The sequence below is a fragment of the Oryctolagus cuniculus genome, chromosome 13 (genome assembly GCF_051225735.1).
Source record: "Oryctolagus cuniculus isolate XC-2025 breed Fujian yellow rabbit chromosome 13, ASM5122573v1, whole genome shotgun sequence".
Classification (NCBI taxonomy): domain Eukaryota; kingdom Metazoa; phylum Chordata; class Mammalia; order Lagomorpha; family Leporidae; genus Oryctolagus; species Oryctolagus cuniculus.
This window is the reverse complement of record NC_142879.1, coordinates 21,849,125-21,864,089: the sequence shown is the minus strand read 5'-3', so window position 1 is coordinate 21,864,089 and position 14,965 is coordinate 21,849,125. Positions and strand designations below refer to the sequence as shown.

At 56.5% G+C, this 14,965-nt stretch overlaps 1 protein-coding gene and 1 long non-coding RNA gene across 4 annotated transcripts in view; one reads left to right on the top strand and one right to left on the bottom strand.

Annotated features, from left to right (window-relative positions):
- The window catches only part of MAPKAPK2 (MAPK activated protein kinase 2), a 44,495-nt gene extending 36,030 nt beyond the window's left edge, over positions 1–8,465 (bottom strand). The window contains exons 1-2 of one of the 3 annotated variants that reach the window (XM_089312114.1): positions 5,654–6,136; positions 5,031–5,094 (exon numbers count right to left, since the gene is read on the bottom strand). In XM_089312114.1, the coding sequence (XP_089168240.1) occupies positions 5,031–5,094; positions 5,654–5,790 (201 nt within the window). In that variant the 5' untranslated portion in view covers positions 5,791–6,136. Of the gene's footprint in view, positions 1–3,671; positions 4,074–5,030; positions 5,095–5,653; positions 6,137–7,864 lie in introns of those variants that run through there. The other 2 variants (XM_051821279.3, XM_089312115.1) reach the window with 2 other exon arrangements.
- LOC138844933 (uncharacterized) lies at positions 7,244–14,650 on the top strand. Its single transcript, XR_011381390.2, has 2 exons — positions 7,244–7,665; positions 14,396–14,650. It is a non-coding gene; the product is annotated as an uncharacterized LOC138844933 (long non-coding RNA).
- The last annotated feature ends 315 nt before the right edge of the window (positions 14,651–14,965 follow it).

Sequence of the window (14,965 nt, the reverse complement as noted above, 5' to 3'; positions counted from 1 at the left end):
CAGCGGCACTCAGCCTTTCTGGAAGGTCAGTTTATAAAGCAGTCACTATATGTGCTCCTCCTCTATGGCCTTCTGCCTGCCAGGAAGGGGAACAGGACCCCAGGCTGGAGGGCGACACTGGTCTCTCGGCCTGTCCACCTGCATTCCTGGGATGCTCCACATTCCACACGGGTGGCCTTCGACACCACACCACCACCCCCGCCCCTGCCCCAAGACCCTTGCAGCTCTGTAAAAGCCACACAGGACAAGCAATGTGCAGATGCTCTCCTGAGTGAGAACAGCTCGCTGCTTGTGAAGGCTGGTCTGAGAATCCCACCACCTTCTTCTAAGAACTGCAGAAGCCAAGGAATGAGGCCAGGACAGGGGAAGAGAGAAGGTTTGACTGTTCCAAGGACAGGGGATCCTCCTGTCAGAGTTAAAAATAAACTCTTAGCAACTACAAGCAGCTCCTCCCCTCCAGAGGCCAATGGGCCTTGGCAGATAAATCTCTGCCTGCAGAGGAATGAGGCCCCGGGGGACAGATGGAAGGAGGCAGCCCTGCAGGCATGGTCTGGGCCTGTAACTCGAGCTGGAGGCACAGGACTCCCCAAGTGCTGGCTCTCGGCTCCTATCACTCTCCCCCAAATAAACCCTAATCTCAGAACACAGACCCAGGAACCCCGTGCCATGATTAGTACCAACACCTGTCCAAGGATTGGACAAACCAGAACGAGGAGAATGCCAACGTCAACCCTAAGGAATGCCCTGCCCAGCCTCCAGCAGCCAAGCTGCCGCCCCCAGCACCCTGAGCCCCTTTCCTCATCTGGCTCCGCAGGTCTCCAGGACTCCAGGCACCTGAATGGACCCAGATCATCAGGACCCCATCTGCCCCCCGCCCTGCCCCCGCAGTCAGGACACAGAAGAGACCTGTGCTCTTTCTGTGACATTCTGCAGGTGGCTGAGCCAGGAGAGCTGCAAGAGCCACCGCCTGACTGAGGAAGGAGGTCCTGAGAGCCAGGGCCCAGTTATTCTTGGAAGCCAACAAGATGAGGTCACACTTTTTGAATGTGGTAACCCGAAGCCCCGTGCTGCGGAGTGAGGTCTAACGAACCAGCAGAGCAGGCAAACCAGCAGGTAGCAGGCTCAGCCCACCTGGGGTGAAGCCGGGGCAGGGCTCCCCTACTCACCCCTGCAGGGGGGCCTGCTGGGCAGGGGAGCCTGGAGCAAGCCAGAGCTGAGGCCAGCCCAGAAGGAGGTCTCATCCATTCTGAAGGACTTCTCCCTCCTCTCTGCCCAGCCCTCTCCCCACGCGGACCACACAAGGCAGCGTGCCACATAATGCAGACTCTGGGAGAAGAACCAGCACATCCCAGCTCCCAGCACAGAGAGCTGGCCCTACCCTGCCAGCAGCACTCAGGCTGGGCAAACGAGGAGGTGACAGTGAGATAAGCAGTCAGAGGCAGGCCAGGAAGACCTGGGACAGACAGCAGGGCCTGGCTGAGAGGGGGACTGCAGCAGTGACAGGTTTATATTTAGCAATTGGGATAGGCTGGGTTGCAAATGCCCAGTGTGGGCTGGAAACCTCCTAACGATGTGGATAAATGGTGACGGCAGCCCGGTGATCCCCCAGTCACCTGCGCACAGAGCTGCAGCGGGGTACACAATGCCCTGAGGGACGAAGGTACAGGGGTCAGCAAGGTCCTTCTCCTACTTGGGATAAGACAGAGTCCATCTCTGCTTCAGGTTCAAAGTTAGAATCATCACGGAGTGAAGACTGAAGAAGGCACCCAGAGCGCCACGCCCTCTTCCCTTATCTTCTTCCAAGCTTCTGTTCTTCCCCTCCCAGATGACCGTCCTGGGTGGACACTGGCCAAGGGGACGACTGGAAATGTCCCCAGGAATATGACGCCCTTCCATCTGACCCTTCTGGAGAGCTCTGTTGCTGCTGGGGTGGACACAGAGTTTGGCTGGCCTCGGAATGCAACGTCAGACAGAGGTCGACCTTGGGGCACGTCCCAGCCTCAGCCGCCAGCCGGCTTGCACACAGAGGTGTTTACTGGATCCAAGAATGAAGACCCCACAAAGTCCACACTGCCAGAGGCCAAGCCCAACCTTAGGCCCCTTCTCCCTGTGTCTTTCTTCCTCCTCCAACCAAATCTGCCGGCCTAGTACACAGGACCCCACAGCCCAGACCTCCAGGGCTGAAAACGCTACTCTTGCCTCCAGACATTACCAGACACCCCCTTCCCGTCTTGCTTCCTTGGAACCCTAATATCTCTTCTGACCCAGCCCTACCTGGGGCTTAGCGTACCTGGACATAAATCCTTGTTTCTCACCAGCTCTTAAAACGGGCCCTCCCTACCTCCTACCTGCCTATACATGAATCAGAAAGTGGTGCCCCTTTGAAGGAACTCAATCACACATCCAGGCAAAATCACACGCCCTGACCAGGGGACAGGGGCTGGATCTCAGGCCTGCCCTACCCCAGGTGGCTGTGTGTAAGGCCCAACCACACCATCCATCACAGCCCCAGACTTCCAATGAGAAAGAGTTTGTACAGGGAACACAGATCCTCACCTCTACCCTGCACCACCACTACAGGAAGAGGTTTCAAGGAACGGGAAGACACGCACCTCCTAAGCTAGGAGCCCCTCCCCTGCGAGTGGCCAGCAGGAACCCTGTCTAAGTCTTCACACCGAGAAGGAGCAGCTGGCCAGTGGTGATTATTAATTAACCGGACACAGGCTGTCCTGGAGCCCGTACTAAGCTTATCAAAAGGGCATTCATGCTGCCCACATCCCACGGACGACAAGGAGCAATGATGCAGCCCTGCCCGCCCTCAGCCCTCCACTGGCCCACACCACCAGGGCTCAGGGGCTGCTGGAGCCAGACCCTCTGACATACCGAGGCCTGCAAAGCTCAACTGACCCTTCTCAAGGTCACACAACCAGACAGCAGGGCACAAAGGCTAGAAGTTCTGTGGGTTTTTTCTTGTGCCTTCTTATCTAGTTCATAACCCTTAGTAGCAGGCTTGTTTCTGTCTTAAAATTCAAAATATTGGGATTTTCCTAAAGTCTAGAAAAGGCACGGGAAATCTCATTGGGTTCCACATCTGGACACACAGAGCCATGCGGTGGTGCGGCCCCTTCTTGCCAGTGCCCTCACTGACTCGGCAACCTCTGGGGGAACAGCTGCCAGGGCTCGGGTCTCCCCTGCTGGTCTGCAGCCCAGAACAACTACCATGAAAACCGAGAAACCCGACCGAGAGCAGGTCCCGGGAAAAAGGGCCCAAGCCATGGTTCTGGCACGTCCACAGAACTGCCTGCACTGGCCCAGCCTCCTCCTCCACGAGACCTAAGTGGTCGAGAAAGAGGAGCAGGCAAGCGGCAGCTCCGCAGAGCCGGGAGACATGGCTCTCTCACCACTGGGCCTCACACCATCACCAAGAGCAGCTGCAGCCCCTCAAAGAACCACTGCTACCTCCCTCCCAGACAGGGACCTCCCAGAAGCGTGCAGCATGGTGGGGGGGCACCACATGACCCCTGGAAGGGCCTGGGCTAGAGCAGAAGGAGGCAGCAAAGTGGGAATCCTATACCGCACACACCAAGCCCCCAGGGGGCATCTGGGCGTTCAGCCCAGCAGGGCTGCTTGGGAGCTCTGAACCATTCCCCCGGCACAGACCCCACACATGCCTGGACTCTGCTGGTGACTGAAGCTCTGGCCTCTGCCTCAGCGCCAGGATCTGGCCAGAGATTGCGTTAAATTTGCCTCCAGCCTTCGGTTCTTCCAGGCCTCCAAACTCCTTGCACCTGCTGCTTCAGCAAAGTCATCGGCTGATAACATCCAACCCCTCAGGTCCCAAGCAGTCCAAACGGTTTCCCAACTGCGCAAGCCAGTATCTTCCTCCTCCCAAAAAGGAGCGCTGCGTGTCCCAGATGCCCACCAACATCTGGCCGGGAGGCCCTGGGATGGCTTTTCTCTGCCCTCCTGTCGGCCACTGATCCCAGATCTTAGCTAGAGATTATCGTCAATCTCTACCAAAGCCCAGAACTCACAAGTGGAAGAGGACGAGCAGCTGACCAGCCTTTGATCCTGACTCAGTGATGCCAAGAGGCCTGCTGCAGCAGAGGCTGGGGCTGGAGCCAGGGCCAGTGCGAAGCCTTCTCCCAAAGGACAAGGTCAAACCCTTCCCTCAGAACTCTCCAAGCCCTGCCTCAGTGCTTCCTCTCCCTGCTTTGTAACAACACTGTGCCCCCCTCTCAAACACTCCAACACCTGCTCTGACACAACGATGAGCTAGGTTCAATTCACGGCCCCCGGCACCATCTGCCCCGACCAACCTGCCCGGTTCCTCCCTCAGCGCTGCGACTTCACCCAACACTCATTCCTCAGGGGCCTAGCAACGACCCCTGACACCAGCCCAGCTTCCCTCTTCCAAAGCTCCTCCATTCCCAACCACAGTCGAGCCCCGAGACCAGCAAAGCCCAGTGAGCTTTCTGCGAGGACGAAAACGCTCTTCTGCATTGCTCAACCCGGCAGCCAGCAGCTGCAGGGGGCTCCGAGACACTGGGCGAGGGGCTGTCAAGCAAGCGAATTCTGATTTCGTTTCCTGCATTCATATTCATGACTCGAAACTCTAATACCCACACCTGGAGAGAGGCTACATATTAGACAAGGCAGCTCTCGACCCCATGTGTTAACTTGGTCTTCTCCAGAGGGGGTAACTGACCCCTAAATTTTTCAGGCTAGCTTATACAACAAACTCTTAACTGCCCAAAACAATACTGAATATCAGAGAGGCTGCTTTGGTCCACTCACCTGCTGAGTCCATCCAGCAACCCGCACCGGGGCACTGCCGCTCGCCCACCCCCCACCCATCCTGCTCCCACCGGAGGTGCCCCACAGGAGGCGTGTGGCCTGTGGGTAGGATGGTGCCTGTACTGAGGAGTGGGAGTTCGGGCATCTCCCTCTGACAGTGTCCACACCAACTGCGAGAGCTTCCACTCATCTCTTCACGAAACTAAAGGAAGCCACATGGCTGCGGCACTTACATGACCCGGCAAGGGAGGCCAGATGGAGAGAGGCGAGGAGAAGAAACACAGGCTCTTGTTTTCTCTAAGCCACACAGTGGAAAGATAAACAGAGATAAGTTACGACAACATCTTATATTCTGCAAAGCAATAACGTGCTTGCCCTAATCAGCAGTGCACAGCCAAGGGGGACAACAGGGCAAGCTTTAATTAAATTTGTTCAGCTAATACCTAAGAGCCACCAGGACACAGCGAAGCAGCAAGCAGCTGAGGAGCCCCATGGGGAACACAGCCAATCAATACACAAGTGGGCTGACACTAGGTGCTCCTCCCAAGGCAGCAGTTAACAGAAGTCCTATCCCTTTAAAAGAGAGGGTGACGGTAAGAGGGGAAAGAAAGCTTTTTACAGCAGATCCTAAACTCCCAGAGCTGCTGAGCTGGCTTAGGAGGTGCCCCTCCAACTCCAGAGAGCTGAGAGCTGGCAAATACCCACCCAGGGTCCAGGACGGGTGAGGAGGGCCTGTGAGCCCGGCCACTACTCCGGGGCACTGAGAGCTGGGGAGCTCCCTGCGGGCGATCTGGGTTCTAATCCTGCCTCTGCCGAGCACAGGGCTAGAATACCTGCAACAAGTCACTCCTCGCACCTGCAACACGAGGGGGCTGACGAGATGCCGGCTGGAGTCCTGTCCAGCTCTGCCTGCAAGCGTGAGCGTGACTCAGAGCTCTGCAAGAGCAGCCAGGGGAGACAGCGAGCTGAGGTCACAGCACCCACCAAAACCATGTAAATGTCAGCTCTCAGAGGTGGAGGTGGAGACAAAGCAGGCGCGCTGGACCATTGGGTAAGCCCTGCTCTCACCTAACAGGTCTGAGAGGTCACCGGACCACAGACAGGGAGCCGGGCATCCCAGCAGCTGCCACCTGCTCCGAGCTTCGAGCTGTCACACTTCCCAGCCCCTGTGGCTCTGCGCGAGCCCCCAGCGATGGCCTTCCCACACTGTGCCCAGTGCTAGTCTGCCTCCTTCTTGAAGCCTTCCTCTTGGGGGTACTCCTGCTGCCCCCACAGCTTCATAATCAAAAATCTGACTTTACAATCAAAAGACTTCTGCTTGTTAAAAAAAAAAAAAAAATCACACCATTCTTCAGTCCCTAAGGTTAATCAGAATTCCCGATCTGGAAGTCTCTTTGGTGTGAGGAACAGGATCCGTTGAGCCAGATTCCCCCACAGCTGCAATTATGTCTTAGCCAATATTTGGATATGGAAGTGCTGTTGACACCGCTGTCAGTCTCCTGATGCCTCGCCCCTACTCTCTTCCTCTATTATTAAGTTTTAACACAGAGATGTGTGGGAAATCTACCATTGAACAGTTGAGTCAACTTAGAAGGTCTGGGAGCAGGCTGCCTGTCAAAACATTCTGCCTTCCATCTTCACCCACTCTAACCTGAGGAGGATAAATTACAAGTGCTGTTTAATACGCTGCTCATTTCTTCCTTTCAGAACTATTCAGAAGAGGAAAATATGCAAGCAGCTTGCCTATTAATTGCAATAAAAATCTGAACTGCCACCCAGAAGCACTTCAGAAGGTGGTTTTGCGTGTCCAAGTCTACGCAGCAGAAGTCGGGAGCTTTTGTCCTCAAGCCTTTTTATGCCATATTCCAACCATTCAGGGGACAAGGAAGGCAGATGGCAACTCAGAGAGGACACAAAACCCTCCTGGAAAGCGTGCCTGTCACCTCCTCCAGGATGCAGGTTAACCGTGGTCAAACTGACCCGTCAACGGCAATGCCCAAGGTCAGAGCCATGGTCAGGCGGAACAGTTCCTCCCCCCTCCTCTCCCGGCTGTTGGTATGGAAAGAAGTGTAAGGCACACCTTGCAGGGTGCCCTAAATTCTGACAAACACTCTCCCACCATTGCCACCACCAGCAGAGATCCCACAACCGGAGCTTATGGCCAAAAGCCAAGAAACCCGGCAGCGTGGAGGAGAAAAGGGGCGAGAGAATCATTGCAGAGACCCCAAAACCCTCGAAATCGAGCACGCCTGCCCCTCTGCGCCCGGTTTCTATGAGGCTGGTTGTATATCCGACGCTCCACCCACAACTCCTATCTGAGTTTTGTCTTTGATAACTGAAACGTGAAAGGGAAGAGAAAAATACAACACAGGAAGTATTTTTCTCCTCCTCCAATCATTAAGACACCCCCCAGGGAGACAGATGTGCCCGGCTCCCTCCGGAGACAGGGTCTGAGCCGAAACCCTTCGGGTGACCCCGACCGACGGAGCGCCCCCCACCCCTCCGCGGGCCGCCAGGTGCGCTCCGGGCAACTTCTCCGGCAGGTCTCCGCTTAGAAACCCGCACCCCCGCCCCCGACACCCCTTCAAACGAAAACAAAACAAACAGAGGCTGGGTTTCCCCGGCGCTCCCTCCACCGCCCAGCGAGCGCGGCGCCCGGGACGCGAGCGGCGCCCGGGCCCCGGGTTCCCGGGCCGGAGTTAGAGTGGCCCGCGCGCGGGACCCGTCCGCCCCGCCGGTCCCCGGCCCGCGCGGCCGCCCTCGCGAGGCCCCGGGAAGTGAAATCACACATTCCGGCTCCCAAATAAGGAGCGAGCCGAAGGAAACCTCCGAGATCCGACTTCTCCAAACCCACCGACCACCCGCCCGGTGAGTAATGGGCCTTTTGTGCCCGCGGGAAGAAAGGGAGGAGGGAGGCGGGCGTGGGGCCCCGTATCCCCGACACGGCGCGGGCTCGGCACCAGTGGCCCCGGCGCCGGAGCCCTGCGGGTGCCCCGCGCCGCCGCGGTGGCCGGAAACTCGGCGGGGGCCGCGGGCTCCCCTCGCGCGCCCCCCGGCCCACACCTACCTTGAGGGCGAATTTCTCCTGCGTCTTCTTGCTGAAGATCTGCAGAACTTTGCCGTTGATGCCCAGCCCCAGGACCTGGCTGGTGACCTTGTAGTCGTCGATGATGGCGTTTTTCTTGATCTGCAGGCCCGACCTGACGTGGAACTGCGGGAACTGCTGCGGGGGCGGCGGCGGCGGCGCCGGGGCCGGGGGCTGCGCCGGGGCCGGGGGCGGCTGCTGCTGCGGCGGCGGCGGCGGCGGCGGCGGCGGCCCGGGGGGCGGCGCGGGCGCGCTCGGGCCCTGCGGGCCGGGCAGCATGGCGCCGGCGGCCGCCCCCTCCTCCGGCCCGGGACGGGGTCCCCGCTGCCCCCCGCCCGGCTGCGAAGTTTGCTCCTGGCTGGAGCCGGCGTCCGCGCCCCCGCCCGGCTCCAGGCTCTGCGGGCCGCGGGGCTCCGTGGGTCCCGCCGCTGGTGCCCACCGGCCCTACACCCTCCCTCCCTCCCTCCCTCCCCCCCCCGGGGGCCTGGCGCTCCGGGGGCCGCGGGACAGCGGGGCCCGGCCGGGGGGCAGCGGCCGCGCGACAAAGTCCCAGCCCCGGGGCCGGCGGCCGCGTCACAGCCTCGTCTGCGTCCGGGGCCGGTCCTTAAAGGGGAGGGTCGGAGGGGCGGGGCCCGGGGCGGTGTGGGTGTGGGGGAGGGGCGGGCCTTAAAGGGGAGGACGCGCGGCGCCGGCCGCGTGCTGGGGAGGCCCGGGGCCCGGGGCCCGGGGCCGGGGGCTGGGACCCCGCGGGGCGGGAGAAGGACCGGGGAAAGCGTGTCCCTCGGCCGGCGCCGCGCGCGGGGCGCGGGGAGGCGTGGGAGAGCTGCTGCGTAATGCCGAGAGAAAATCCACTTTCCTCCAATTGTCTGGCCCATTTTGGGCGGCAGCGGCAAGTTGGAAGAGAAGGGGTGCCTTGGCCAGGTGAGACCTCGGGGGCCACCCGCCCTGGGACAGGTGCGAGCACCTGGTGAGCGTTCTTCTCCGAGGCTTTGCCCTTTTCTAGTACATGTGTGGTTTTTCAGGGAAGATTCACTACTGTGAGCCGTGGACGAGTTAGGAGCTATACCTTCAAACGGGAGAAGACGCAGGGTGCGAGGCTGATGGCTCCCTAGGAGCCCCTTTCTTCCCACCTGCCGGCCGCGCGGTCCGGACGGGGAGACCAGCGGCCCCTTCCCGAGGGTGTGCAGAGACTCAGAGTGATAAGGTTTTCATTTCCAACATGGAAAAACTAATCCTGAACCTAGAGCCTTGAGAAGTGGGTGTTTCTGAGAAAGCTGGTTTAGTCCAGGGCGATTCCCAGGGTCCTGCGGGACCCACAGCATAACCAGGGCCAGGGGAGGGGTGGAGGGAGGCCCAGACCCTTGGCCGGGAGAGAGGCTGCCTGGGAGGGCCGCTGCACCCCTGGAAGAGGAAATCCAGGGTGCATCCGGGGCTCTTCTTGTTCCCAGAGGGTTGGGAGATAATCACCAAACACATCCCTTGAGCTGCTCCCTCCTTGGACTAGTAGAGCAGCGGAGAAATAAGAGGAGGGCCCCAGCCAGGGAAAGACAAGACTCCAGGTCAGTTACAGCCAAGTCTGTATCAGAGTGAGACCTGACTTGTGGCCACACATGGCCCATAAAACTCATCCTCAAAAAAAAAAAAAAAAAACTCTGGAGAGAGCAGCCTGAGCCCTTGGGAACTGAGTCCAGGAGGACAGGGCAAAAGTGATAGTGACCCCTGCCTGGTTCATCTTTCCCAGGAGAGTGAAGGGCAGGGGTCCCGCTCCCAGCCCTGTCCCTTCCAAGGCGAGCAGAGCTCACTCTGTGGGCCAGCGAGATACATGGTTCCTGAAGTAGCTCGAATAGCCACTCCTCTCAGGCAGCACTTGCTAAGTACCAGCTGTGTGCAGGTGCCATGCCCTGCCTCTGGCAGTGGGTGGTGTTCATCTGGTGGGGATGAAGACAGGCAGATGTCAGTGGGTGGCACCGTGAGAGTGGCAGGCACAGGTCTGGGAGCCCAAAGAGGAAGAATTCACTTCTGTCTGCAGCAGCTGGGAGCTTCCTCCCACACTAGGGGACTGACACCACCAGAGGCACTGGAGCCTCCCCCACCCCCACCCCCACCCCCACCCCCACCCACCTTCCTTCAGAGACAGACACTACCTAAGCGCACAGGCCTGGAAGCACCTTCACCTCCCCGTTCTGTGTTACTGCTGGACATGCCCAAGGACAGAGAGGAACATGGGGAGGAGGAGGCGGAAGAAGGCCCCTGGCCTGAGCTGATGAGGGCTCTCCAATGCTGGGCTTTTCCCACGGAGGCTCCCTACGGCCTGCTCTGCCTGGGTGTTAAGCCACCACCTGCTCCTCTCTACAAGGCTAGAAAGAGAATGAGCGCCTTTTGTCTTTCAGAGACAGCAAGGCCCAGTGGGAAAATAACAGAATCCAGACACAGATGGGCTGAGTCCAAGACAGGCCTGCAGCTGAGTTACCTGAGCAAACCTTGTAACCTCTCTCTGCACCTGAAAGAAGAAGGAAGGGGCCCTTGGCTGAGTGAGAATGAAGTGAGGCGGTGTTTGTAGGAATTGTTCAGAAAGCATTGACCGTCAATACCATGAATAGTGAAGATCACCATTACTGGGCCTTTGCTGGCATGTTCCTCTGCTCTCTGCCCCACTGCCTAGGGATCTACCCTCACATCACAGCTGCCTTCCTCCCTGGTGGGAGCCCAGGAATAACAGGATGCCTGAGACCCAGCTGGGGATTCCTGTTGCATTGCAAGGGCCTCGCCGGGCCAGGGGGACCCAGGGACTCCGAGGGGCTCTCCACAGTGCATAGCGCGTGACCACAGCACGTGAGCCCAGTGTGCCTGGCACGCAGCGGGATAAATGCCTAATGGCTGAGTGAGTCACTGAGGAGTGCAAGGAGCTAAGGAGGATGCACCGGCGAGACTGAAGCTCCTGTTCATTCCGATCTGATGGGCTGGGGACTGCGCCAAAGCCCCGTGCCCCTTCGTTCCTTCTTTCTCATCTGTGGAGATGGTGATAATGATATCTGCCCTGCCTAGCTGGCAGAGCTTTCGTAAGACTAAAATATTTTCCTGCAGGACACAGAAGAAGTCCAAAGTCCTATTTGTATAGCACCACACTCTCAGCCATCTGTAATGAACTATTTACTAAGCTGCTTTTATGTGACTGTGTAAAAGTACTTCAAACGAACAAGCTCCATGCAAATAGAAAGCTCTGTTTTTGCCTACTATGGACACACACCCACACACCCACACACACACACACACACGTTCCAAGCAACATAGTGCACACAGACAAGTGAAGGCCCTTGGGTACAAAGAATTTGACTTTTGGGGCCGGTGCTGTGGCATAGCAGGTAAAACCGCCACCTGCATGCCCACATCCCATATGAGCACCAGTTCAAGTCCCGACTGCTCCACTTCCGATCCAGCTCCCTGCTATGGCCTGGGAAAGCAGTGGAGGATGGCCCAAGTGCTTGGGCCCCTGCACCTGCATGGGAGACCCAGAAGAAGCTACTGGCTCCTGGCTTCGGATCGGTGTAGCTCCAGCCATTGCAGCCATCCCGGAAGTGAACCAACAGATGGAAGACGCCTCTGTGCCTCTGCCTCTTTGTAACTCTGCCCTTCAAATAAATCTTTAAAAAAAAAGAAAAGAAAAAGAATTTGACTTTTTAGAATCCTCAACTCATGGCATACCCTCATCATTGTCATCGGACCATGCGTCTCTGCTTCTATGGAGTTAACCCATAGTTATGCTTTACACAGGAGGTTTCAAAAAGTTCATGGACCAATGGAATTAAAAGATAATGTGAACTTTATGAAGCCCTCTGGTAATGCAGTAGACACCTGTAGATCCACCACCCAACATAAAAACTCAGGACTTTTTTTTTTTGAAAGGCAGAGTGGACAGTGAGAGAGACAGAGACAGAGAGAAAGGTCTTCCTTTTGCCGTTGGTTCACCCTCCAATGGCCGCCACGGCTGGCACGCTGCGGCCGGCACACTGAGCTGATCCGATGGCAGGAGCCAGGTGCTTCTCCTGGTCTCCCATGGGGTGCAGGGCCCAAGCACCTGGGCCATCCTCCACTGCACTCCCAGGCCACAGCAGAGAGCTGGCCTGGAAGAGGGGCAACCGAGACAGAATCCTGCGCCCCGACTGGGACTAGAACCCGGTGTGCTGGTGCCGCAAGGCGGAGGATTAGCCTAGTGAGCTGCGGCGCCAGCCAAAACTCAGGACTTTGACGATAACCTATACCTAACCAGGTGCGTCCTGCACTCTCCCACCCCGCCCCCCAAGATAACCATCACCCCAAATCCTACATTCACCTTCTCCCTGCTTTGCTTTCCATACTGTTTTACTTCATGAGGACACGTTGGGGGTGTCATAAAAGAAGCAGCTCAAAGTGTCTTCAAAAGGCGATAGTAAGGATGATTTGATCAGCAGCTCCTTGGCACGGTTTCAAAGTAGTCTCCACCCTCGTGGTGATGGTAATGAGGACGATGACAGCGATTACCGAGTGCTTCATATCTGCCCTACGCCGTGCTCACACCTGCATTGTCTCACTGAAATCTTAGAGATCTGCAGCTGACCTTGGCAGGTGTCCAGGCTAACATCTGTTCCCCTTCTAACAAGAAAGAGCCCCCGATATGTGGCTGAGTACATGACTGCCTGGATGGAAGTTATGTTTCCCGATTTCTCTGATGGCTGGTTCCAATGACTTGGAAATGGAAGTGGCTGAAAGGAAGAAGTAGCTCCTCCTCCTCCTCCTCCTCCTCCTCCTCCTCCTCCTCCTCCTCTTTGCTCCTTCCCGCTGATTAGAATGAGAATGGAATGGCTGGAGCCTGAGCTGCCATTTTGGGTCTTGAACAGGAAGCTGCAGGTGGAAGACAGAGCAGACGGAGGAGGCCTGTGTCTCGGTGCATGGATCCATCGTGTCAGCGCTAAATCACCCACTCCGATTTTTTTTTTAATTTTATTTAAGTTATACAAGTTTCATGTATTTCATATAGACAGATTTAGGAACAGTGACACTCCCCCCTCTCCGACAAAAACCTACTCAGACTTTTATATGAAGGAGAAATAAATATCCTTTTTGTTGAAGGACTGATCTGCCAGCTTTTCTGTCACTCACCAACAAACCTTGCGCCATGACACAACCCCTGTGAGCACGGTGCTGTTATCCTCATGTCTCTGTCTCAGAAATGAGAAGAGCAAGTCCTGTAAAAACTAAGTCACTTTCCCAGGATAACTTGACTAGCGAGGGACAGAACTCAAGCGTGACCCAAAGTCCATGCTCACAATCCCTACTGCAACCCTGAACAGACACGGAGCCATGCGTCGTTCTTGACGGCTGAGACGCAAGGGCATCTGCCACTGCTGGTCGGGAGCAGCCTGAAGACATGTGGGCTACACTTGCCAGTTTACATCAGCTTTAGATCTCCCACATCCCAGCTTGCTTCCATCTTGGCCTAAGCAAAGGGCCGTGGTCATTTATGTGGCTGGATTATATTCCAGGACAGATGGTGAATCCATGTCGGCCTCTCTGCCCCTGGCTTCCCCACCCTGCCATCACACCGTAAGGTCACAGAGGTGTCCTGTTTTACCGCAGTGTGGCATTATGGATGCATGACACAGGGGAGGTTTCTAATAGCATTCCCTTGATGAGATGGGGTCGGCATAGGCTGGAGGGTGTCTGTATGCACCCGAGGGTGTGGCCTTTGTCTGTCCTGCTGATGCAGTCAACAAAATACTACAGAAGGGAGCCTGAGTCCAGGAGAAGCTCTGTAGGCTGAAAATACACTTTGGGAAAGGAAAAGGACTGGAGGCCGGGGAGACAGAAGCAGACTCTTGTCGTAAGATAGTGTTTCTCTGGGGCCAATGCTGTGGCTCAGCAGGTTAAAGCCCAGCCTGCAGTGCTGACATCCCATATAGTTGCTGGTTCGAGTCCCAGCTGCTCCTCTTCCAATCCAGCTCTCTGCTATGGCCTGGGAAAGCAGTAGAAGATGGCCCACATCCCTGGGCCCCTGTACCCACATGGGAGACCTGGAAAAAGCTCCTGGCTTCTGGGTTAGGATCAACTCAGCTCTGGCTGTTGCAGTCATTTGGGGAGTAAACCAACAGAATGGAAGACTGTCTTTCAAGTAAATAAAAATAATTCTTAAAAAAAATGTGTTTCTTTGACAAAATGAGAAATTCTCTGCAACAAAAATGACAGAGATACATGGGGACTTCAATAAGCATGTGGAAATGGAATTAAGATACATCTATATCTATTTGGATATAAAAAACATTGAAATGCAGACAAGAAGTTCTCAAAAGTGTGGGAAGTGTGCATTATGGTAAAACAATGCATGAATTCGAAGTATCTTCCTATATAGGAATCATTAGCCAAAAAATTTCTGAGCCAGGGAGGCAGGCATTGTGGTACAGTGAGTTAATCTGCCACTTGGGTCACCAGTATCCCATATGAGCACTGGTTGAAGTCCTGTGTGCTCCACTTTCAATCCAGCTCTCTGCAAATGGCCTGGGAAAGCAGCAGAAGATGGCCCAAGTACCTGGGCCCCTGCACCCTCATGGGAGACCAGGATGAGGCTCCTGGTTGCTGGCTTCAGCCTGGCCCAGCACTGGATGATGTGACCATCTGGGGAGCGAACCAGCAGATGCAAGATCTCTCTCGCGCCCACGCGCGTTCTCTCTCTCTCTCTCTCTCTCTCTCTCTCTCTCTCCTCCCGCCTGTCAAATAAACTAATCAATTTTGTAAAAATTCTGACCCAAAAATTACTTCAAAATGTTGGTCTCCGCAGTTTCCATCAACCCTTCTTCTTAGATCTCTCTGAAGATGTTGTGGGCTGAAGCACAGAAGGAAAGTCTACCCAAAGCAGCTGCCCTTGACTCGAGGTGCCCCACGTGGGGACATCCTGGGGGGGAAGCAGCGCTTCCCCCGCTGCCGCCAGCTGTGTCCTTATCTGCCCCGGGGAGCAGTTGGTGAGGAAGGGGAATGGAAAGAGAAAGAAGGAACCCCCCGGGGGGGAAGGGGAACCTCACCTCCACACAGCACGCGGTCCAAAGGGACTACAAA